Genomic DNA, 23,783 nt, shown 5'->3' with positions numbered 1-23,783 from the left:
AACGATGTTCACTTCATTGGAAGCCCCACTGTGTTAAAACGATAATACTATATAGTAAGTTCCTCTGCCACTCTCGAGTCTCCACCGCCTGTCGATCCTGGGAACGAGACAACCAGACCGGGCCTAGCGGTGCCAGCCCGTCCCGTTCAGGAATAGCGGGCCCGAGCGTCGTCTATATAAACCCAGGTGTGTCCCTCGAACGATTTCACCTCATCGTCTCCTTTCTCTCTTCGTTTTTTCAATTTTATTTTCCGTCACACCCGCTATTGAAGCTCACAGCGGCCTGTATTTCCAATTTAGGGTCCTACATTGCCAGAAATTGAGCATATATCATCGTCGCATCACAACCCATTGCAGCGCTAGCGTCAATGCGGGTGCTTTCATTCTGATCCACACTGGTAATGAGATCAGACGATGGCGGTGTTAGATTTGAGTCTCGAACACGCTGTAAGGGCCGTATAGACTCATCTGAAAGGCATGATCCAGGTTATACTTGGTTGCTGAGCCTTTCTATTGGCAGAATGGGAAATTTGACAAGGGCTGCCGAATCACGACTCCATCGAGTTATATGCACAAGGACGGTGAGTAGTCTTGGAAATCGGTGCGTGACGCTGTCTTAGGCTAGAAGATCGGAACCAAGGTGCGACTCTGGTCCTCTCGGCTGATATGGTACTTCTTAGCCTCTCTCGACATAAAAAGGTTATTGATTCCCGCACTTGCGACTCTCCTCAGTTCCTACTCATTGAACACAAGGCTTTGACCGTGAACATGGCCAACTCTTGATTTCATGTGAATAATTTCTGGCCCTATGAGAGACATAACAGGAAAGCCTCATCTCTACACCATCAAAAGACTCCCTCGCGATACCCGACCCCAACATCCATCACTGAATTCCCTCTTTCCCTGACTTCTGCTTGCCCTTCCTCTCTAAATGCACAGATTTTGTTTACCAGGACACGTTCCCATACCCGTGCTCAGGCCCTTGTTCGTTCACTTCCGGCCGTCCACCAGTGGAGGTGTGTGCACACCCGCGCCTGCCATAGTCTTCTTCCAGACTCTCTCACACCCGTTATGCAGAGGCTCCTGAGGAACCTTCTAGTTCTTCTGCGGAATCTCATGTCACGACGGTGTCGGACCATACGCCTATTACACTGGAACCAGAAGAGCAGTCTCCGTCACTACCTCAGTCACCACCCCATCCCGATCTGGATGACACTGATCTTTCCACTAGCTGGCTCTCAGTCCTCGATGACTACCCAAATACTGAAATCACCCCGCACTGCGTAACTGAATATGGCCCTATATCATATCCCACCAGATCGGAAACAATCCTTCCAATCGACCCGACGATTCTCGGCGACGAGACGCCTTGCGCATTGACATACGACCGGTAAGACAATGGTGTTAACGGTGTCATATCCCCCGATGAGCTATCACAAGAATTAGACTCTATACGGGACCACTTTGCAAGCATTCCCGATCCTCAGCCTGGACAATAGAGTACCAGTCCGGGAGCTGCTCCCTTTTACGATCCTCTTGATCAACAGACTCATCTTTCGAATGTTCATATAACCGAAGTGGAAACGAGCACCGCACCTACGTTGCAATCCACTTGTGGTGACTGTAATCAAGAGCAATCATTTAACAAGAGACGGAGGACACCGGAGTATAATTCAGGACAGCCATCCAAAAGAGTTTGCGCACGCACCACGCCAAGCGAAAATGTGAACCCGCCACTCCTTCCTACGCTTTGCTCGCATTTCTTGACAGCGCCTATGGAGGACCATTTGGAATTTCTTTCTGAGGCCGTCATTGAACAAAGCCCGGACCAAAGAGGCAGGGCGCCGTCAAGCACGACAACTTGTTCCGATGACTCCTAAAAGCACCCCGTCTTCGGCGAAAGGTCGGAAGGGCATGACATGGGAGTGGGAGCAAATTGATCTTTTGGTTCAGCTAAGGAGAGTAGAGAAGTTGCCATAGTCGGACGTGGTGAAGCGGTTTACGGAACAGTTTCCTGGGAGGACGGCAGGGTCAATTCAGGTGTATTGGTCGAACAATTTGAAAAATGGGTAGATAACTCCATTATTGTGGGGAGGGTCCTTTAGTCGTTATCTCGGGAGGAAAGGCGACGATTCCGGTGACTGTAAATTTTATGATTACATTGTTAAGACTAGTTTCAGTGTGCCCCGAAAGAGGATATCGAGCCTTTTGTTTAGCTGGAGGTAGAGAGGTAAAAGAGTTGCCCTGCCAGACATGGTGACACGCTTCACAAAGAAGTTTCCCAGGAGGGCGGCCGGATTGTTCCAGGTATGTTGGTGAACCGGATTAAAAGATTTGTAGCAGTAAATACGTTTGTTACCGTGACTTACAAATCGGACATATCCTTGCAGTGGCTGGTTCAAGCAGTAACTACGACATGATAATCATTTGTCAGAACTTAAACATAATATCATTTCACCAAAAAGGATGCCCTTAGAGGGATTCTGGTATTTTGTGGTATTCGCGAAGTGTTCCGTAGTTTTACTCTGCTCTCTGCTGTTCCAACTGAGCGAGGAGCTTCTTTTCTCGTGTTTTCTGCTCTGCTGATAGCCGAAAACCTGGTTAATCAGGCAATCTCCAGTGCCTTCTATTTGACCTGACAGTCAACCCCCTGGCATTGTTCACGGTACCGCAGATGGCTTCGCCCCAGGGATTCTGCTCCTACTTCGAGACTGTCGGGGTCCTTGATGTTCCGAAACAAATAAATTCAGACTGAATTGATAAACAAAAACATATTCTCCAAACACTACAATAGTGAGGACAGCAACTGACCAGCATTCTTACTCCTGACCCCATATCCTTTCAAGAGCGTCGCTAAGTGAAATGCGAGCTTTTGGATCCGTCTTTGTCAGGTCATCGCCGATAGACTGTAACCTTTTGCCTAAACTACTGGTGCCAATTTTCTTGGCCATAGTCAAAAGTAGTTTTCCATAAGCCCAACAGTCTGTAGCGACACGTTTGTCGAATGGCGTACTAGCAGGAGCCATCGCAGCGTTTCCTTGAATGATCTTTTGCATCTCTGGCGACAGCCATTCCCATTCATACCCACCAGTCCCACTGATATCGATAAGGATAGCATTCTTATCCGCGTCAAAGACTATATTCGAGGGTTTGATGTCAAGATGGGTCCGTCGCTGGATGTGCAATATTTCCAATGCCCTACCAGTCTGTAGTGCCCATCGTCTAAGCAACGCATCATCTTGGACCGTATTCTCTGCAAGAACCTGCTCAAGACACCCTTCGGTATAGTATTCAAGGAGAAATCCTGTGATAACCGGTACCGAAATTGTTGGTGGACGGGTCTTGTACGGATTACCGGATATAACAAGCCCGATTAATTGTGCGATATTCGGCTGCCCGCGAAAGTGTGCGAGGGCGTCAATCTCGTTCAAGATATGTTGTGTATCTCCTGCTTCATAGATAGGGCGGTCGATTTTTTTATATGCGAACCGTTTCTGTTTGAAACGGACTATGGAGACGGTTGGTGCGATGACCTTTTCGTCTTGTAGATGACTAGCCTCAAAGATAGGTAGATCTTGATCTTGGCCCAGAATCGGGTATATAATTCTCCCTGGATCTTCTTCAATTTGGAAGGACACTCGATGGGCAATAGATAAAAAAAAATTTGCCTCTGTCTGGTAGTCATTGCGAATATTTCGAATCGGGATTGGCTTATGGCTTTGTTCAGCCAAGGTTAGACTGATGCGTGTCACAGTATCATCGATCAGATCTAATTGACCAAAGTCAATAGCCTTGACAAATTCCTGAAATATGGCTCGGCGTTTGAGATAGCCTAACTTTAGTATTGACTCCGGTAGAGACCAACCTATCTCGACTTTGATCCACCATGAAGAGAAGTTGTCGTGGAAAACCAGGGTCTGTGAAGGATGATCACCATTCCAATCTTGGAAAGATTTGAATTCTAGCTCGTAAGATAAAACAATATTTTGGGGCATCTTGTTGGATGTGAGGAAGAGATTTGACTTGTGTTTTGTGAGTATTCAAAGTTGAGAGATGAATTGAATAAGGACAGAGAAAAGGGCGAGTGTGTTCATAAAGTAGTTACACATGATCACGTGTCACCACTCGACATAAAGCCATTCGTCGCATCTCACACCAGTAGTTAGTTATTGTCACGATACAGTAATTACATAACTCAAAAACAAATTACCCCTTACATAATACCTGAAGATGGGTAGATGTGGTTATAGGACACATATAATATTGGTGATCTTTAGATTACATTCTTTGTTGGGCTTCTTAATACTGTAATTGAAGTTTACTAACAATCGCAATGCAATATCACTGACAAGCTTCTACAGCCTATCCTGCGACTAGATTATGTGGCATTTCTCATGGTTTTTTTTTAGCATGAGTGAACGCAGGTTCAGAAAGAACTACAGAGTAGAGAGACTGAAATTAAAGTACACGCCCCCAACTGGTTTCCAACCACTGTCATGCCTGGGTACATGTTGATAAGGACTACCACCTCCAAGACTTTCCGCACGCTTATACTGCCCTAAAGATACCGATTCAATCCGCCATTCATGATTGTCCCTGCGCACTGGTTAAAACGTGATATAGCTGATGACAACTACCAACTTACCTGGTCCCTCTCTTTTGAGTCCCGGTTTCTTATCACAACCTGGTTTGTTGCATAACGCACCTGTTGTAGATTGAGTAGTGATCTTAGGCGGGTCGCATATCTCGCCAGCTTTCACAGCCTCCTCACATGGATCTCCCATCAAAGTGGCGGCGTAATGGCCACAGGAATAGACTCGAAAAACAATGTGGCACATATTGATTCACAATTGGGCTTTGCAGAGGTATTAGAAACGCAATGGCTATCGATTTTGGAGGCTGTTCCTTACAGTAAGGTTTGGAATACCTGACAGTCGTATCAACTCATACAGTCAAAGAAGATACACATCTCGGGAACTCTGATTATACCTAAGGGAACTTGCTTTATATAGTACGAGAGCAGACCGAAGTGATATCTCCACCGCCTAGTTACACATATAATGACTGCTTTTTGTCTAAAAGGAGTGCAGTCTCGAGTCGCGATTGAGAAGTCGGGATCCATTGGTGCTTTTCTCGGTATTCCGCACACGGAGTGGGAGGGTAGAGATTTGACAGATTTCAGGTAGCAGCGCATGGGGTAGTGGGCTTTAGACCCTCATGATGGCCAGTCTACAAAGTGAAGGGCGAAGCCTTCAGGACACTGGCATACTCCGTAGTTGTCCTCCGTATGACAGAATAGACGACGGTGAAGGAATTCTCCGACTAACCGTATTCAAATTTGGGCGATGAATACGTCCTGTTCATGCATATTATCCACGCCGATTTTTGGTACGCTCAGGGTTTCAGACGATATTAGCGTATTTGCGAAGTATAATCATGCCAAAGATGACACTTGATACGTGGGCTTGCACTAATGTTCAATGAGTGATCTAAGCTCTATCCTAGGCGGATAGAGCATCCCGTTGATTTGTGGGGTTACAGTATGGAGAGCGAAAAGTCTTATACCTTCGCAGTGATATTGACTAGTTTATTAGGGCGTTTGGAGTCACATCTTTCAACACCTTGTGGGACCTGCTATCCAATGGCAAATCCTTGTTAACCGCCTTATTGTTCCAATGGGTCACGGAGATTTTCGGATGTGCATTGTTGGTCGCCTATAAGTAACGCTTGTTGAGTGACTCTTGTTACTCTTGTTACTCTTGTTACTTTTGTTACTCTTGTTACTCTTCTTACTCTTGTTACTCTTCTTACTCTTATTGCTCTTATTACTCTTGTTACTCTTATTACTCTTCTTGCCCTTGTTACTCTTCTTACTCTTATTGCTCTTATTACTCTTGTTACTCTTATTACTCTTCTTGCCCTTGTTACTCTTCTTACTCTTCTTGCTCTTGTTACTCTTATTGCTCTGTTACTCCTGTTACTCTCGCTACTCTTGTTACTCTTGTTACTCTTGTTACTCTTGTTACTCTTGTTACTCTTGTTACTCTTGTTACTCTTGTTACTCTTGTTACTCTTGTTACTCTTGTTAATCTTGTTGCTCCTGTTAATCTTGTTACTCTTGTTACTCTTGTTACTCTTGTTACTCTTGTTACTCTTGTTACTCTTGTTACTCTTGTTAATCTTGTTGCTCCTGTTAATCTTGTTGCTCTTGTTGCTCTTGTTGCTCTTGTTGCTCTTGTTGCTCTTGTTGCTCTTGTTGCTCTTATTACTCTATCTACGCAAGATGAAGCTAATGCTCCGTCTGAATGAGATGACGAAGGCTTTGAACCAAGCGCAGCACATACCCAGCCATTGCGAGTCTGATCTAGAAGCTCGTCTTGTGCTTATTTGCAAGCTTCACCGCTTAGAGCGCAGGAAGACACGGCGGTCAAAGAACGAGTACAATTCGGCTGCTAGAGAGAAGAAAGCCCGCCAAATCTACCTAGAAGTCCTTGAAACATTTCCGCTAATGTTTCTACCCTTTATTCTTGTTTATTCGCCCTCATCATGCTCAAATTTGAAGGATGGTGAAGTTCGAAGACTCCTGGAAGGGCAACAGGGGATACGTCCCGGAAATGGGATATTGGCCGACTTAGAAACCATTGCTAATCGAAGGGCCCTCTGTCAGAGCAATGAATATAGAAAACTACGAGACTCGCTTTTCACTGTTGGAAATAAATTGGCATCTCAACCGAAGCCGGCTATGATTACAGACAACAGCTGTATATGTGACGCAGCTGCTTTGGATAAGGTCGGTATGTTTTTCAATGAGAACATTTATTGGGTTATCATGAACTCTCCAAGAAGAATCCGCGAGAAGGAAACTCGGTTGCTGAAAACAACACACTGCATACGCATGAACTTTGCTCGACATAACCTGCAAGACGCAACAATCCGATTGGATCTCGGCTTTAATAGCGAAATAATCAAGGCTTTATATCCGAACGCTTGGGAAAAATTTATTTTAACACATAATATAGAAACAGGCCAGCCCACTCTTGAATCGTATCAAAGTATGTTGATAAAGTCCATACTTTAAGAAACCTGCGCTAACCTATGCTAGATGACAACGCTTGCTTTACATTTCAAGGAGCATCCGTCTCAGAAATACCAACGGTTCTTGGGCATCATATTTATCGAGCAATTGAAGAAAGCCAATTACGTGAATGGGAGGTGAATAACTTTCTCCTCAAGACAACAGACTGCATTGTCTTAGATATAAGTCGGAGCCAGCCTCATGAAGGGATCATGCATGTCCGTGTCGGATCATCATACGGTGTGTTCATGGCAAGCAAAATTTATTCAGCCTGAAGGATCGATCATGGGAAACGGTGCTTCCCTTTCCTGATCATAACAGAAACTTGCGTTGGGAGCCCGTCCATAAAGCCACTTCCATTTGTTGTCCATATTTCATGCCCATTCTCATCATGAAATATTATCTCTTCACATTCGTAGCAATATAATCTTCGCTCGTAATTTTCTTGTGCAATATAGATGACGGGATGGAGAATGCAGTCGTTGAAATAGTCTGGATCGACGGGTAGAGCCTTCCAACGTGCGCACTGAAAAAGGTTAGTGAAAGGTCAAAAAAAGCAATGCGGTCAGTATACTGACTAGGGTCTCTTTGGTTGAGAGTGTACTCATATTATCTATACCCTCCCGACACTTGCTCAGGGTTATCGCTAAATTTAATCTCAACAAAGTAGTAGAAGTATTGTGCTGTTGGTCGAAAAGCATACCGCTTGTGCGATGTTGCATATCTCAATGCTTTTTGCTCCTTTGACTTGGAGATCTTTTTGGAGGGGTAAAACAATTCGGGCCGAAATTCCTTTCCCAACTTGTGGCTGAACAACGCCACACTGAACTCGCCACTATTTCCGTTTGTCCCAAGCATCATAATCGTGATTCGTGACTCTTCAAAATGGATATTTGCACAATCACACTTTCAAAGACTCTAATCATGCTGCAATTTAACAATTATGTACGATTTTTCGCTGGTTGCAAATGTATGGTTGAGTCAGCAATGCTAAATTATATAAAACTCACCCTATGCACGCGCTAAGATACACGTGACAGATAAGAGGGTAGGAAAAATATTGCAGCTGAGAGCAGTAGAGTAATAGAGAGTAATAGAATATGGTAGTCCATACCTAAATTAGCATCTTTTCCCTTTAACCTGTGGTGTTCGTCATCCACATGATCGTTCTTCGTTGTATTTGTCCCCCAGCTCTCTCTTTGAGAGGCTATTGCTGAAATAGGCAAAATGAAGCTCCTTACTAGTAGCACGATATGGCCGATACCTATAAAGATGTCAGCCTTGTCCCAGGTTCACCGCATCTTGACGGACCAATTTAAGTCTTTCACCGGTTTCAGGCTCTTGGAGCATGGTTAAATGTTTCTATCACTGGGGATTTGGCAGAATACTACCGGTGTAAAGAAGCCTGGCCGGCCTAAACAATCGAAGCGTTCATGGTATTGAACTCATTCAGCCTTGCGTTATTTCAATTCGGACTGCATAAATCAATCTCGCAAGCTAGCATCAAATCCTTGTCTCTCTTCATTATGTTAGCATATGTATGGGGGAGTATTTGGACGTGCTGCGGGATAAACTTTTCAGGAGCGGCTCCTCCTCGCCAACCCAAGCTGCATCCATCTGAATCGTCTGAGGATCAGCTCATGTATCAACGGCTTGAATCAATGCAGCAGCTGCCTCAGGTATTGTGATCATTATATATACTGTGAAACATTGTCTTTCTAATCAAAACCCATAGCCATAACACCAACCAGGAGACCGGCAAGTTATCGTAAAGAACTTTACCTATTATATGAAGAAGAATCGTTTGGATATGGACATGAAAGAGGCAAGAGCGGAGATGGAGATTTGGCAGTCTGGTTCGCGCAAACAGTGGAGACTTGTATTTGTTGAGGAGTTGCTCTTGATTGAAGGGGGTAAGAACGCTTTGGAGTCATTCCTATGCAGGCCATTGCATGTAAATGAGGTTAGGCAGGTCTACAGCAGTATACTGAAGCAAGCGCATCGAGACTGGGAATGTCAAGACGACGTGTCTTTGAATGACCTATGGGAAGTGATTATCCTACAGATGAGGAAAGGTAATTTAGATGGGTTGTTCAACAAGAAAGTTCCAAGATGGATTTAATCACAGAACCTTGTACACGTTTGGCCTTTCAAGAACAAAGCCAATTACTATGCATACGGATAATAGTAAAATGCGGCCTGCATTCCATCACTCTTTCACTGACTAGATCAGAAATAGCTACTTCGGAAAGTAAGTTCAGCTATGCTGCGAGTTTCATCTACTCATCCCAACTTGACTCACGGCTTGGTCATTGGCACGCCGTCACAAAAAGCAGGTTTACTAATCCTGCTGCATATTGAGCGACTAGTCACCCCTGCAAGTACCATGGAAGACCACCACTTGCCATTCAGGGGAGCTCGTCCTATGGTCAGGTCTCCCTTCGAATCGTACAAGCGATGACAAGCTAGCTGGCTAGACTAGCCGCTTGCCTTTTCGACTATGCGACAGGAATTGAAATACATAAGCTGAAGACAACTTCAGAAGCAAGCACTCGTGATGTTCAAAGAACATGAAGCCAGGGGTCTTCTTACAGGCCAAAGAGGTATAAATAGGCCCTCGATGTATAGATGCATAAGTACCTAGGTATGGGATCTCGACTGAAACTGAAAGACTTCCAATTCCCTGGCGAAAATTATCATAGTGCCGGAATTTCCAATATCAAAACTTTCCGTCGAAACCTCGATCTCAGATTAAGCCGCGATATGGACGATGACGTCGAAGAGTTGTTATCCGAGATTTCTCAGTTTTTGGATGAGCAGTTGCCACCCACACCGCTTCGGAATGCTATTGGCTGTGAAGTCGGCTCACCAACTGCCCCACACGCGATGGATGAACCTTTCCACCCTACGCAATGTTCGTCGAACAATAACAAGATGGAGATATTAGGATATTATCATATTGACTGCTGTCCCCCTGACCAGGAGTTGGTGGACCGAATCAAGACAGCTTTCTACGGCGGCTCAACAATTGAAGAGGGGCCCACAACCCATGTTAAACGGGAGAGGATATGCGAGGAATTTGTCCAATCTGGAATAGAGGAACGGGTCCGTACTTCACGCATCGAGTATGATTCACAAGAATAACATCTGTTCTAGATCGAGGACATCGTCCAAAAGGAGCTCGGTCATGCAGGAATCATTCAGGGACCAGTGATAGTCGGTCACAATCCCAGACCCACTCAACTTGGGCCCAAGATGGCGCATCCAGTAAAAGATGGGATCTCGCTGTTCCGAGTGGTCGATGGAAGTATTAATCCCGGTCAAGGAGTGTTCAAAATATATCCCACGACACACCATCAATCATTGGAAGAATTTCAAGCACATTCCGTAACCCCAAAACAGCCAATTATGGACTCGACAAAAGTGTTTGTTATACGAGGCGGAATTCGATGTGAAATTATACCTCCAGAGGGCTGCTTACTGGTTTGGATAGGATATTCTGTGAAACCAATGTTTCATCATATAAGACAGCCGTGCACGTTTCCTTTCATGACAAATTACGAATATGTGGAACTTCCGCCACTCGATTCACAGGGTGGAAGAAGGATACATAATTATATGAGAAAAAGCTAAGAGAGTTGAATTGACAGCAAGGCATCTATTTCGTCATTGAACCATTGTTGATATTCTCCAGCAAGTGCCGATAGGTCAAAACCAAGTTGTTGTACGTCATCGTATCGTCCGCTTTGTAGTTCGCGAATGAGGGCGTTCTCCTCCTCACGAGTGAGGTGAGATAATCGAGATAATACTGGGAGAAGCGCGAAGGAGATGCCTACGTTCCCCACGGAATTTTCAATTCTTCGACATCTTCGTCCCTGACTCAGACCAGCAGAGACAAATTTCCTGTCTTCCCACAATCCCACGCTTCTCAGGAAATCGTAACCATGGCGATAGTGACTTGGAAGGAGATCATCGTTGTCAGGCAACCCTTGCTTTTGTTTCCATTTCTCTTCGCCCATTGCAAGATATCTTGATGCGAGCAGACGTCTAAGCTGGGCTACCGAAGGATCTTCTTGCTCGAGCCTTCCCAAGAGGCTCACTAGCCTGGGATCGTGATCCGGTTGAAGTCGAAATTGCGAAAGTATAAGAGACTTATCATATTTGAAAAACAGTCCAGTACTCCCGATATCCGTTCGCAGAATTGGAAGGAGGTCTATAGCATTTGTAGTACGATGCCTCTGTTGTGCCATGTTTCGGGACAAGTGCAGGTTTAATCTCGGAATTCTTCCAGCAAAGTTAGTGTAAATACCCATAAACTAGTCCATTACTGGTTAGTGCAAACACATCGGCATTAGTCCACAGTCGGCGAGAACATCCATGAGCCACTAGGGAGTATTTAGACCCTATTAGTCCCCAAATCACTCCCCGCTTGTATCAAAGTCTAATATATACCCGCAACCGCCACAAAATGACCTTCTTCTGATCCTGGCATAGCTTGCTATTTCCTTACAAACTAGGTGTGATCTTCAAAATTCAAGCGACCAGCTGAAAATAGGCGTATCCACCGGGAGGAACTCGGCAATGAACCAATCATCTGTTCACTTCATCTCGCTTCAGCATTAGTTATTACTTAGTAACCTTTCTTTTCTTTTCCTCCACATGTCTAGACTCCTGGGCCCCTTGCCTCCATGCCGGCTGCATTTAAATGAGGATTCGATGCCATCCTCAGCCTTGTCCTTTTTGCTATTCTCATTTGTCAACCAGTCCAAAAAATGACAATGGCGGTGAGTTTACAAAACAGGCATAATGAGTTATGTATTATTTTTTACGACTAGTATGTCTTCAGAATATCCTCCTATACCACCTTGCTAACATTTGTAGCCTTGTTTGGAAGTATGGTCATCGACTAGTCCGCATTTCGAACCTCGAGAACGCCGACGTGAACAATATTCTTTCACATTCTCAGCGCTTGGGGTGGAGCAAAGCTGAGCTTAATGATGGATCTTTGGAGTTTTGTATGCCTGTCGGTGACATCGATGATTTTCGAAAAGTCATTCGGGATATTTCGAAAGCGGAGATTGATTCGGAGTATAATCCACTATCTGTGCTCCCAGACGACCTCGAGTATTTTGGCCTCCGTGTAGCACACTACCTAAGCGGAGAATGGCTACGAGGACGGACTAAACTTATTGATGGGACTCCCAGAATTTTCTACACGGGCCTCATCTATATGCACATTTTGATTACTGATCTCATTGGTCGCGAGATTTGAGACGATTGCAACTTCTCAATTTTGTCAGGGGTCCTGTTATTGGCAGCCTATTCAATCCTCAACTCTTTTCTCTTCGGCATACATTCCTGCACTGGAAGAGACCTCGATGTACCAATTCATGTATTCTGATTTTTTTCCTGGGGCTTCCGCTGATTCAAGCCAGAAGCGACATGGCTTTTTTTGGGAAGTAGTCTTTATTGTGTCATGATCCTCCTGGCCATTTCAAAGAACAATTATCGTCGTCGGTGGATAGTACGCTAGTTTGAGGTTCAGGCAGTGATAAATGTATATTTTTTTCAAGGTAACCTACTGTTGTTCTCTTCTCCATTCTTCACTCTTCTTTTTCGCCTTTGCTCGAACTCCCTTCTTGTTCGACTGATCCGCTTGCATTGCGTTGCCTATGCTCCGGCCAAATCAAGTGAAAAAGGTAGATCGTCAAGAAGATAAGTACCCAGAATACTGCTAGTAGTGTAGCAAGTAAGGCAAAGAAGGGAAGGATGATGAAATGAAACAATTTCAAGAGCGGAGTTTGTTTCATTATCGGAAGAATACAGTGAAAATTCACAAATCCTTGACGTTGAAGCACTATGATCTCTTCTGAATTCTCAGAGACAGAGCCAACATTCTTGTATTATGAGACCAGCTCTAAGGACCCCGCTCACTTGGCTTTGATATTGAACAGCGCCATACCCACAAATGCCTCAAAAATGCCTCAAAGTTCTCTGGTAGCTCTATGCAAGTAGTCGCACACCAGGCTCAATAGTTGAATAATCTGTGCTTTATGATTCGCCATTGCCTGCTGTTCGCTAAACTATTAGCAGCTATGATTCAGGGGGTACATGAAGCTATGACTTGGTCTAGCCAGCTGATGTGCGAAATTTGGATAATGAAATATCTCATGCTCTCATCCACGGGACGGACTGGGTGTTTCAAGACGAGGCTATAGCTTGGTCTAGAACTGGCAATGCGTTTCCCCCATCCATCCGAATGCTATAATCTAAATGGAGAATGAAACTAGTGTCATATATTTACACATCCGTGCCACAAATTCAGGATTCAAGTTTAAGTAGCGTTACCTGCATGTGGCGACCTGCTTGACTCGTGCAGCTACAGGGATGTAGTCATCTGAATACCACTAATACAGGATCTAATTCACCTAGTAGGCAGCACGTAGGATCCAATTTACTGTAGGCTCTCCATTCTTGTATGCTTCTTCAGGTGCCAGTCCCGGACCAGCTATCTCCTGGTTCGCTTCCATCTGCGGAAACATGCAAGAGTCTTAAACTATAAATGCGCCAGACTGATCCTGAGTACGGATAACAATCAACCCAACAAAGATGGAGAAGCCTCCACGGACTCAGACATGCGACTTGCAAGTTACTGGGGTTGTAAGTAATAACATATTCTCCTTGGAACAGGTCTCCCACGCTGACCTTGTAAGTAGGCAAGAGCCTCCCATCATGCAGACGAAAACAACTCCTCTTCGCAAGGCCAAGAATCTTTGGAGATGAAGAAAATTCAAATGAGCTTTGCGAAAATTACACTCATGATAAGAGAGATTGGAGCCACAATGAGTACTATGGGAGACAAAATCAAAGGGATGGAAGACAAAATCAAAGAAATGAAAGAACAACATAATGCTCAAATTCTATTATACAGAACGCATGGAACTACAGCGATATATGCATTAATCCAGCAAATGATGGAACAACGAAGCCGTCTTGCTGAACTTGAGCAATCAAATGCAACAGAATGGTCTTTGCATCCGGACGTACTACCGACCGAACCATATCTCCCGAATTCCAGCAGCTATCAAGCGCAGGTGCAGACGCAGTCACCATATAAAGAAGTGGATGGAGCTCTACCTCAGACTAGTTCATACTCTGATCACATTGAGGGCGGACGGGTAATCGCCTTATTCTTTTGAAAGCTGTCACCGCTCTAATCAGTTATTTAATTAGGCCTGCGGCCGATGCCGAATAAGAAAGATAAGATGTGACAAAAGTCGTCCAAAGTGCGTCAATTGTCACAATGATGCCCATGCTTGCTTCTACGAGGGAAGAAAGAGACGCCAAAAAGTAACCCAGACATCCTGTGACCGATGTCTCATAAGCAAAGAAAGATGTGACGGAGCCCGTCCAACCTGTGCCAGTTGCGACAAGAGTAAAAACCCTTGCTTCTATCTAAAACTGCGTGAGAATAAATTGAAGATCTAATGGACGATAGCCCTTCGAGTGCGAGTGCGAACGAAGCACTACGGAGGCTAATGATACGCAAGATTCGATTACTAAGTGCATCGGCCTCAAGGTTTAATAACGACTTCCCTTTCTCAATTTTGTCAGGTGTCTTGTTATTGGCAACCTATTCAGTCCTCAACTCTTATTCATTTAATTTTCCGCTATATCGAGCCAGAAGCAATCATATTATTGTTTTAGGAAGCATTGCTTGTCATAATTGTTCTAACCATCTCAAACAATCATCTCTGTCATCGGTGAACAGTGTTCTAGGTTCAGGGAGACAACACTCCCGCTTTAGTAACATGCAGCGTAGACAAGTATCGCTTCTTCCAACCCGACAACGAATCTCTTCTTTTGTACACCAGCTACAGGCCCAATCAGATAGCTGAGTCGTTGATTGTAGAAGATTTCTTAAGACCAGTCAGCATCCATGCACACATAAGTTGAGATCATGGGTTAGATTACGCCGTTTCTTTCTGATAATCTAACATTGTTTTCTTCTCTTTTTCTTTGGGTGCTTTTTCCTCCTCTCCCTGCTCTCTTTTCGCTTTTGATGACTGCTCCACTTGCATTGCATTGACTGCTTTTCAGTCGACTCGATTTGAAAAGGGAAACTTATTAAGAAGATAGAAGCCAGAATACTACCAGAATCGTAGCAAGTAAGGAAGGATAATAAAATGGAAAATTTTAAGAGCGAAAGTTGTTTCATAAGAAAGAATGCGAGTTAGAAGCTAGCTTCATGCAAGCAGATAGCTGAGCATATGTGGCCTACAGGTCACTATCACCCAGCAGCTGTGACTCACGAGGTGCATCAACACGAGGCTATAATCTGGTCTAAAGCTGCAAGACCGCGATCAATGCGAATGCTACATATGCGTGTCACTGCACATTCATGGGTCAAGCTTAACTTGCTCCACTGCATATGCTAGCAGAGCCCGGACGCGATATGTTTGACTCGCGCAGCGCCGGTTTTCAAGGATTGCAGTCATCTTAATACCACTAATGCAGGATCTAACTGACACTTAGTGTGCAGCACGTAGGATTCATTTTAGCATAGACCTTCCATGAAATGTCTACACTGTGCCGCAAAGTGGGCTCTATCAGCAGTAGTTGTATTATTCCATCTATTTAACCTTTCGTAACCCCCTTTTTTTCAGTTCTAGGCAGTCTCTCATTCCACCTTCACACACAATCTTGTCAGACCTTCTTATTCTTCTTTCTAACCTTTCTGAGTCTGCACGTTCGGCAATAAACAATGGTGTACTCCGAAACCAATTCTACCGCCGGTCTTCCACCAGGAAATTCTTTAGCAGAGATGTCACTTCCAGGTCTTTCATTCTTTTCCCAGTTGCTCTCCACCTATCTCAATATAGATTTATCGTCATATTTGCCTCCTATTGTTATGTTGGGTGCCCTTGCCGCATACCTGGGATGGAAGCCACCAAAACCTAGGACCATACTAAAGAATTGGCTCATGTCCAGAATCGAGGTTCGATGGACTGACAACATTTTTGAGGCTCTCGAAGATTTCCTTGCTCAAGAGTGGGTTTGTAAGATGTCCACTCACCGACTTGCAACAACAGGATCACGACTTCCCTGGAACAAGAATGAACCCAACAGTCACGAGGAACATGTCATGGGAACAACACCTCCAAGGACCTGCAGCTTGCCAAGTCTCACCTTAACGCCTGCGAATGGAAACCATTGGTTTATATATGAAGGCCGATTAATTTTGTTGGAAAGAGAGGAGAGAGAAGACGCATGGGAAAGATCACAAAGTCTACACTTGATGTGCTTTGGATGGGATGGCTCCATCCTTCGAAAGATACTGCACGCTGCACGGCTGAGACATGCTGAGCTCGACGAGAACAAGACAGCCGTTTATCGTGCACAATCCAACAATAAGTCGATTGCCTGGACCCGCGCGTCAGGCCAGGGTATACGAGAGCTCTCAACAGTTATCATGGACCCTGACCTGCAAAAGAAATTCATCGAAGATATTGATGGTTATTTGCAACCAGAAACAAGAAGATGGCACACTGAACGCGGAATCCCATACCGTCGAGGATATTTATTTGAAGGTCCCCCAGGCACGGGTAAGACCAGCCTGTGTATTGCTGTTGCAGGTCTCTTCAAACTGAAGATTTACATCCTCAATCTCAACAACATAGCAGAGGATGACCTGAATAACCTAATATCGAGCTTACCCCAACAATGTATTTTGCTTCTCGAAGATGTCGATAGTCAGAAAATTACAAATTCTCGGACCACCGAACCAGATAACAGCTTTACGACGTTTCAACGACTCTCGCTGTCTGGTCTTCTAAATGCTATTGATGGTGTGATAGCCAGTGAAGGACGCATCCTTATCATGACCACCAACCATAAAGACAAACTCGATCCGGCCTTGATACGGCCAGGCCGGGTAGATATGACAATTAGTTTTGAGTATCCTGATTTTGATAGTATCAAGCGTCTCTTTCTCTTGATGTATGCCGAATATCCGGTGGAGGAGAAGAAGGAGCAGCAGCAACCTGCTTCATCTCAATGTCAATTTTGTCCAAGGTTGCAACCGTCTCCTCCTGCAAATATTCCCGGAAACAACATCTCTCAAGATGAGCTTCAAGCTCTCGCAAACACTTTCGCGGCATCTTTTCCAGAAAAGGAGTATAGTCAGGCTCGCATATTAGGTTACTTGAAGAAGCATTCCGGGAAGCCCAAGCGCGCCGTCAATTTGATCGCTGAATTGTTTGGGGAGGAGGAATAGTGAGGGCTGTATCATTCGGTATCTTAAATACCTTTGCGTATGAGGCAGACCCACGAAAGGTCTGAATCAAAACGTTTTGTAATTTTAGAAGGCTGCTTTCAAACCTTATGTAGCTGGTTTTCTCCTTTTCCTTTTCCTTATCCTAAAAAATCATAATTATTATTAACGACCGTTGTTCAACTCAACATCTTACCAACTCTAAATACCCTGTTCGTCTCTCTCCACGCGGCTCACCGCGGAAAATGGTGATCGTTTGAATGATCGAATACCTTGCAGGCTGCCGTCTGAATTAGAGATTACAGGCTGGCGACGATTAGTTCTAAATAGTCTATCTACGGTAATCGAATAAGTTGCCGAGGCAGGTCCTGGCACTATGTGTGGGTACCCTATCAGCGAATGTTCTAGAAGGCATAAATTAGCGCCGACTTGGAACAACGTAGCGCTGACCGAACACGGTAGAAGGGCGGCCAGGTAGGGAAAGATTCAGTGTTAGGCCACACGCCGACAGGGTGCAAGATAAGTATAACTCCTCAATACTATTCACCTTGGTCCTTGAGCATTAGTATGCAAATTTCTTCTGCTATCAACAAAATTGGTGTCGAGCTACCTAGTCATGGCAGCGCCGATCTCTCTTGGGACCTGCACTGGTCGAAGGATATAGATGATGGCTTCGCCATCGCGCAGGCTTTTCTCGAAGACTGCGAGAGCAGCGATAAGGTGGGTAATCAAAAAGATTGTCTGATACGGAACTAAATTCGCAAAGGGGTCAGCGTCCATGGACTTAGACAGTGATATATGCGGTCCTTCCGACAATGACTATGATGGTAAAGACGATATATCCTATCATATCCCATCCCAGAGTATCACGCAGGAGACTCGATGATTCTCCCTAGTCCCATATATGGCTGATACTTGCCACAGTGCAACCTATGATCGAGAATGAGGGTGAAGACTGCCCCGATAACGCTAGGAACAAGACATCCGCAGATTCAGCTCCCGTGCCAGTCATATCGCAAGCTCCTCCACCCGCAGATGTTCTATACCTTACAAAGGGGGATGGTGTTCGAAACCTGAGTCCCAGACCAGTGGACGGTGCAAAGCCGTGGAGGCAGCTAGCTCGCGTAAGTTCTGCTCCACTCGAAACATGGGATATCCATCTTGGGGATATAGTCCAGGTGTGTCTGGAGAAAGACAGGAAAAGTTACGCCAAGATATCTGAGATAAGGCGCTTGGATGATGGGCGTTATGTGGTCGTGTATACGTGGCTGTATAGGCGCGAAGAGGTTCAAGCGGAATTTGAGACAGACGGTATCATCCCAAGGCTCCTCCGTAGGAACTTGGATAAGCGATGGCCGGCCGATGCCACATTCCAGTATATGCTGAGTACTAATCGCACCATCACGCTCTGGGACACTGCAATTTCCCGAGCCCCAAGAGACGTGGTCGAATCAGTCTGCCACAGTTCTATCTATAGTACTACGCCCTCAACCCGTTATATTTGGAGCGTGAACAGCCCTCGTTTTAAATGGATGAAAAAGATCCATGATTTGGGGACCTATTCTACCATTTGAAACAATAGCTGTCATTGTAATGCTTATCTATCAGGTAGTTCTATGCAATTACCCTATCATGATACATGCCAATTCATTTCAACCGACGTAGCTGAGAAGGCGGTAACAGAAAATTTAAGTGTGTCGCAAAAACATGATGAGACAATACCGTGGTCCTCTCCTGCATACCGCAAGGACAATCACTGAATATTTTATTGTGCAAGTGCTGTTCCCATAAGCGACGGACGTTGATACGCCATTGTCGATGTGATGCAGCCCACGCAGCCAGGTGGTCTTGCGAGAGGATCCAAGCTTCGAGTGCGGTGTCCAGTTTCCCACTGCTCAAACACACATCCAGGCAGCGTTCGAACCAGTCATAACAGACACTACGAGCTTCAGATGGCAGCGTCTGATCCAACTTATGCAGTAGATATGACGCAATCGCGGTGAGAGACTCGGAGGATGTGAAGTCCTTCGCAACGAGGAAACCTCCTTGTAAGGTAAATGTGGCATGGATGCAGCCTGCCGGTATATAGATGGCATGGGATGCGGTTGTCGGCACTATCACCCCTCCTTCCAATTGATGCATAATCCGCATGAGCTTTGCTCGTTGGCTGTCTACCATCTTCATAGCCCTCAGGTTGGCTTCCGACGGAGGATACAACAGCCATATCTTTCGGCAATCGCCGACCAGAGTCGACAAACCGTCCGCTCCATAATCTGGAAGCGTTAGTACGACGTCTCCTCCGGTCGACGGTGAGAACCTACCGATATGAAGATCAACAAAAGAGAATTTGGGGGTCATATTAACCTGGATGTTGCATTCTTCTTCCGGCTCCACGACCGTACAAAGATCATATGGACAGCGAAAGCCGCAGCTTTCCACGGATGGCGATCGTAAACCAGTGAGAAACGCAGGACAGCACGGGTCCGGGTCAACTAGTTGCGCAAGGACGATTGTAGGATCGATTGATTCGTTAACTTCGCCTTGATAATTGAGCCGGAAGTCCTCTTCGGAAGCAGACTGAATCTGTTTGCTCCTGATTTTAATCAGCGCATCGATGACGAGTTCGCGAGCTAAAGGCGTTCGGACGGTCCAGCATTGGGATGAATTGTATAACGTTGGCAAGGATGTGGTGCAGGATTGCCACAATGATCGGACCGTTGGCGGGACGTCATCTAGAGGGTACAGAGTACAATGCTTCAGGCCACCAAAGGCGGCTCCAAAGCTTTCCTGAATTTCTTTCAAGGCTTCACGTACAAGGCTTGCTGACTGGGATAGGCCCAATTTGTCCTCTCTTGCCAAGGCTGAACCTTTTGCCATGTTTGTCATTTCCCCATGAAGGGGGGCGACGATCCAGTGAGGAGTTCTAGCATATTGTCAACATAATGGTGCGAATAATACGATATCGTCAGAACATGACAAACCTCACTTCCACTCCAGCATGTTCAGCTTCAACAATGAGGTTCCTGATACGATACGTGTAAGTCCTGAGATGCTTTCGAAGACGGCTGGCATTCGAATGGCTTTTTCCGCAGTACGGACAGATCCTCATGCAGGATGAGACACGAAGAACCGCGTTGCTTCTGGGCCATGTCTCAAAAATCTTTCTATGGGAAGAACATTCGCATCCCGGAATGGTCGGCGTGGCCTCCATCAGTAGCTCTCTAGTAATCCAGCTTGGCAGATCGAGAGGCGGAATAGGGGGTGCAGTAGCTTGCTATTTAGATTTCTCGATGCACCCCGAATTATTCTCTCTAGATATTCAAGATTTTCCAAAATTATAAAAAATGTAACTAATTTCTACCAGTACCGACGGGCTTACTCTAATTTGTTCTGAATCATCCTTGATCGTCCTTAGTCGTCCCTATTCGTCCTTAATCGTCCCGCTTCACTTGAATGTTCAACTTGGTTTCCTATGATTGGTTGTCCGAGTGGATACCCCTTTATTTAGTATCCACTAGACCAGAACAAGTCACGTGTAGCGACTAAGGTTATTATCTGCGAACCACTCTCGAGGCTTTCTCTCAATGCCAGCATCGCACTTACTATACTTTGAACTGGACTCTATCCAACCCATTACTGAGATTTTATGGCTGGTAATAGTTCACCAGATTACAAGGCTCTCTTCCTCAAAGCGGAAGAGGAACGAAGGCAGGAAACAGAATTGCGAAGGCAGGCAGAAGACCGAGAGAAACAAGAGGCAGAGTTACGAAAGCAGGAAACAGAATTGCGAAGGCAGGCAGAAGACCGAGAAAAACAAGAGGCAGAGTTACGAAAGCAGGCAGAAACGCATACCCGACCGACAACTTTTAGGGTGTTTATTCAAGCCTGTCACGATCTGCTTTCTTGTCCGCTGAAAGCCGGCACACCAACTAAGTCCACGAAGGGCAAGATCCCGCCACCTACTGGAAAATACTGCCCAACACGGCTTCGCTACTGGTCGGACTGTCCAGCACAGCAGCAGGAAATTTTTGATGCGGTTTACACTTACCTGCAACCTACAGAGGAAGATGCACTCCAGATATTCGCACCCCTAGCTGAATTACACGGCCTCAGTCGACGCTTTTCCCGCCGAGAGCTGCGAAGTGAAAAGGACCTTGAGAGTTACGAGCGATTCGCAGTCGAGGACCATGTCCATGATATCATAGCTGAACTGTGCAAGATACCGGGCGCCCGACAGAGATTCCAACTTGGCAACGGGATTATGTTTGACAACCATTCGAATGCCTTAGAGGAGCCAGAAGATGACGATGAAACACCAAGTACACAATATTCGAGACCGGACCAGTTTTGTATCCATCGAGTCGACGGCACCACCAATACCTTACTGACCACGGTCGAGTACAAGCCGCCGCATAAGCTCAGAATAGAGGACGTACGATCGGGCCTCCGATCCATGGAGTTTTGGAAGGATGTCGTTAACCGGAACAAAATACCTACCGATAAGAATCAAAAGCTGAAGTACAACGCAGAACAACTGGTTGGCTCTGTGTTGACTCAAGAATATCACGTTATGATTCAAGAGGGCCTAGAATACTCTTATATCACGAACGGGTTGTCTTTGATTCTTCTCCGGATTCCATATGACGATCCGAGTACGCTCTATTACTATCCCTGTGAACCCAATCTCGACGTGAATCTGGGGAATCCCGATAGCTTTCTCCAACCGAAAACCGCGATCGCTAGGGTGTTATGCCTCTGCTTGATGTGTTTCCATTCCCGGATCCGTGATCAGGCATGGCGGCAAGCTGCAAGATCTCAGTTACATATATGGGAGACGAGTTTCGACCATACACGGTCCCAGATTCCTAATGAAGAGCTACAGCAAGCCCCTCCTGACTCAGAATATACAAGCTCGGAATATACTAGCTCGGAACATGCAGGCTCCGAATATTTGCCCTCATCTCCATTATCGCCCACCAAGCAAACGCGTCAACCCTCCGCCCGGTCTCGACACAAATGCGCAGACACGGAAACGTCACCTCAAAGAGAGGATATGGATTCGTCTGATTCTGACACCAGCCCAGCTACACAGGGTCGAAAGCGAGGCTTCAGCCAAATCATATCTTCTCCGCCTAGTCAACGTTCACCGACACGTCCAACGGATTCGACACCTCCTTCTAATGGTCAATACCAGCAGCATACATCACGATTCTGTACGCAACGGTGTCTGTTGGGTCTGCAGCGGGGGGGTGTATTAGATGGTCTTTGTCCTAATGTCGATCTCCATCGGCAAGGCGAAAAGCGTGACCGACATAGTATTGATGCGAAACAGCTAGTGCAGCTGCTAAAAGGGCAGCTCGATCAAGACCTCGACCACAACTGTACACCGTTCGGAGTTTGTGGATCATATGGTGCGCCATTCAAGATTACATGTGCTACATATGGTTACACAATAGTTGGAAAGGGGACAACTTCCCGACTCTGGAAGGAGGTCTCCCGTGAAGTAGAAGTATATCAGGTTCTCCAGAAGGCACAGGGGCTTGCAGTCCCAGTTTTTCTTGGAGCTATTGATTTGAAAACGATCTTCTTTCTCCACGGAGCTGGCGAGATCCGACATATGCTGCTTATGGGTTGGGCGGGAGAGAGTATCAGAACAACAGAGAGCTTGGCGCTACGCCAGGAGATCTCGAAGTCACGGAGGCAAATTCGTGAATTAGGAGTCGTGCATGGGGACCTGCGGTTTGAGAATATGTTATGGAATGATGAACTGCGTCGGGTCATGATCATAGATTTTCACCGGTCTCAAATTGACCGCCGGCCGACAAGACAGCGGGTTGGATCTTTGAAGAGACCACCCAACCTCAATATACAGACGCTCCGGTCTAAACGGCCTCACCTTCTCTATACATGAGTATATCCGTCGACCATTTTCGTACGATGGGATCGCCAACACGGTTCACTTGACTCTGATGAGCTATGCCGAGAGAAATCTGGCTAGGCGACATGAAATTGATCAGGCTCAGCTCATTAGACAGATCGAGACATTGTTATGGGCATTTCATGATCACGTAAATACCACATCATTACCATCAAGTATTGTATCAGTGATTGATCTTCACGCGTTCCAGCCGTGGTTATATCTTAAGAGGCTGATGAATTAGGCCTGAGGATTGCCTCAGCCTAGGTGACAGGAGCACTAGTCCTAGAATAGATTAGTCACAGAAAGTTCGAGAACCATTTAAAGTAGCAAGTATATACATGTTGTCCCTCGTATAGTACCGCACGACAACTTCCTTTCTTAGATATAAAGTACAGCACGATGGAAGTAGTTAAAAGTTTAGCGACACAAAAAATACGAGAGCTTTTAGCGCTCTGTGGAATCGGTCATCGCAGTGATGAGCCGATACAGGAACACATTAATCATATTGTGAATTA

General features: G+C 45.5%; 8 protein-coding genes across 9 annotated transcripts; 5 read left to right on the top strand and 3 right to left on the bottom strand.

The window, feature by feature from the left end:
* Positions 1-2,819: 2,819 nt before the first annotated feature.
* On the bottom strand, positions 2,820-3,995 carry TSTA_106940 (serine-threonine protein kinase, putative; the record flags this gene model as incomplete). The annotated part of the gene is made up of 2 exons (XM_002486678.1): positions 2,820-3,832; positions 3,866-3,995. 2 exons carry the CDS (start codon positions 3,993-3,995, stop codon positions 2,820-2,822), a joined length of 1,143 nt encoding a protein of 380 aa, XP_002486723.1.
* Positions 3,996-5,664: 1,669 nt separating this feature from the next.
* Positions 5,665-6,352, bottom strand: TSTA_106930 (uncharacterized protein; the record flags this gene model as incomplete). The annotated part of the gene is made up of 4 exons (XM_002486677.1): positions 5,665-5,714; positions 5,794-5,893; positions 5,938-6,190; positions 6,345-6,352. 4 exons carry the CDS (start codon positions 6,350-6,352, stop codon positions 5,665-5,667), a joined length of 411 nt encoding a protein of 136 aa, XP_002486722.1.
* Positions 6,353-9,645: 3,293 nt separating this feature from the next.
* TSTA_106920 (uncharacterized protein) lies at positions 9,646-11,173 on the top strand (the record flags this gene model as incomplete). Its single annotated transcript, XM_002486676.1, has 3 exons — positions 9,646-9,678; positions 9,704-10,180; positions 10,232-11,173. The coding sequence occupies 3 exons, from the start codon at positions 9,646-9,648 to the stop codon at positions 10,706-10,708; spliced, it is 987 nt and encodes a 328-aa protein (XP_002486721.1). The 3' UTR covers positions 10,709-11,173.
* A 2,424-nt stretch (positions 11,174-13,597) lies between these two features.
* TSTA_106910 (uncharacterized protein) lies at positions 13,598-14,839 on the top strand. Of its 2 annotated transcripts, XM_002486674.1 has the most exons (4): positions 13,598-13,735; positions 13,792-14,253; positions 14,309-14,510; positions 14,574-14,839. In XM_002486674.1, the coding sequence occupies exons 1-4, from the start codon at positions 13,685-13,687 to the stop codon at positions 14,612-14,614; spliced, it is 756 nt and encodes a 251-aa protein (XP_002486719.1). In that variant the 5' UTR covers positions 13,598-13,684; the 3' UTR covers positions 14,615-14,839. The 2 variants fall into 2 exon arrangements, with proteins under 2 accessions (XP_002486719.1, XP_002486720.1); XM_002486675.1 differs by having other exon boundaries at positions 14,309-14,839.
* A 1,000-nt stretch (positions 14,840-15,839) lies between these two features.
* Positions 15,840-17,351, top strand: TSTA_106900 (mitochondrial chaperone bcs1, putative; the record flags this gene model as incomplete). Its single annotated transcript, XM_002486673.1, has 2 exons — positions 15,840-15,912; positions 15,958-17,351. The coding sequence occupies 2 exons, from the start codon at positions 15,840-15,842 to the stop codon at positions 17,349-17,351; spliced, it is 1,467 nt and encodes a 488-aa protein (XP_002486718.1).
* A 452-nt stretch (positions 17,352-17,803) lies between these two features.
* TSTA_106890 (uncharacterized protein) lies at positions 17,804-19,553 on the top strand. The gene is made up of 2 exons (XM_002486672.1): positions 17,804-18,175; positions 18,273-19,553. Exons 1-2 carry the CDS (start codon positions 18,127-18,129, stop codon positions 18,920-18,922), a joined length of 699 nt encoding a protein of 232 aa, XP_002486717.1. The 5' UTR covers positions 17,804-18,126; the 3' UTR covers positions 18,923-19,553.
* Positions 18,978-20,267, bottom strand: TSTA_106880 (uncharacterized protein). Its single transcript, XM_002486671.1, has 2 exons — positions 19,670-20,267; positions 18,978-19,621 (listed from the first exon to the last, which is right to left on the bottom strand). The coding sequence occupies exons 1-2, from the start codon at positions 20,232-20,234 to the stop codon at positions 18,996-18,998; spliced, it is 1,191 nt and encodes a 396-aa protein (XP_002486716.1). The 5' UTR covers positions 20,235-20,267; the 3' UTR covers positions 18,978-18,995.
* Positions 20,268-20,932: 665 nt separating this feature from the next.
* Positions 20,933-23,574, top strand: TSTA_106870 (uncharacterized protein; the record flags this gene model as incomplete). Its single annotated transcript, XM_002486670.1, has 2 exons — positions 20,933-21,001; positions 21,025-23,574. 2 exons carry the CDS (start codon positions 20,933-20,935, stop codon positions 23,257-23,259), a joined length of 2,304 nt encoding a protein of 767 aa, XP_002486715.1. The 3' UTR covers positions 23,260-23,574.
* Positions 23,575-23,783: the final 209 nt, after the last annotated feature.

Source organism: Talaromyces stipitatus, genomic scaffold, assembly GCF_000003125.1.
Source record: "Talaromyces stipitatus ATCC 10500 scf_1105507295511 genomic scaffold, whole genome shotgun sequence".
Lineage (NCBI taxonomy): Eukaryota > Fungi > Ascomycota > Eurotiomycetes > Eurotiales > Trichocomaceae > Talaromyces > Talaromyces stipitatus.
This window is presented reverse-complemented; position numbering and strand designations above follow the sequence as displayed.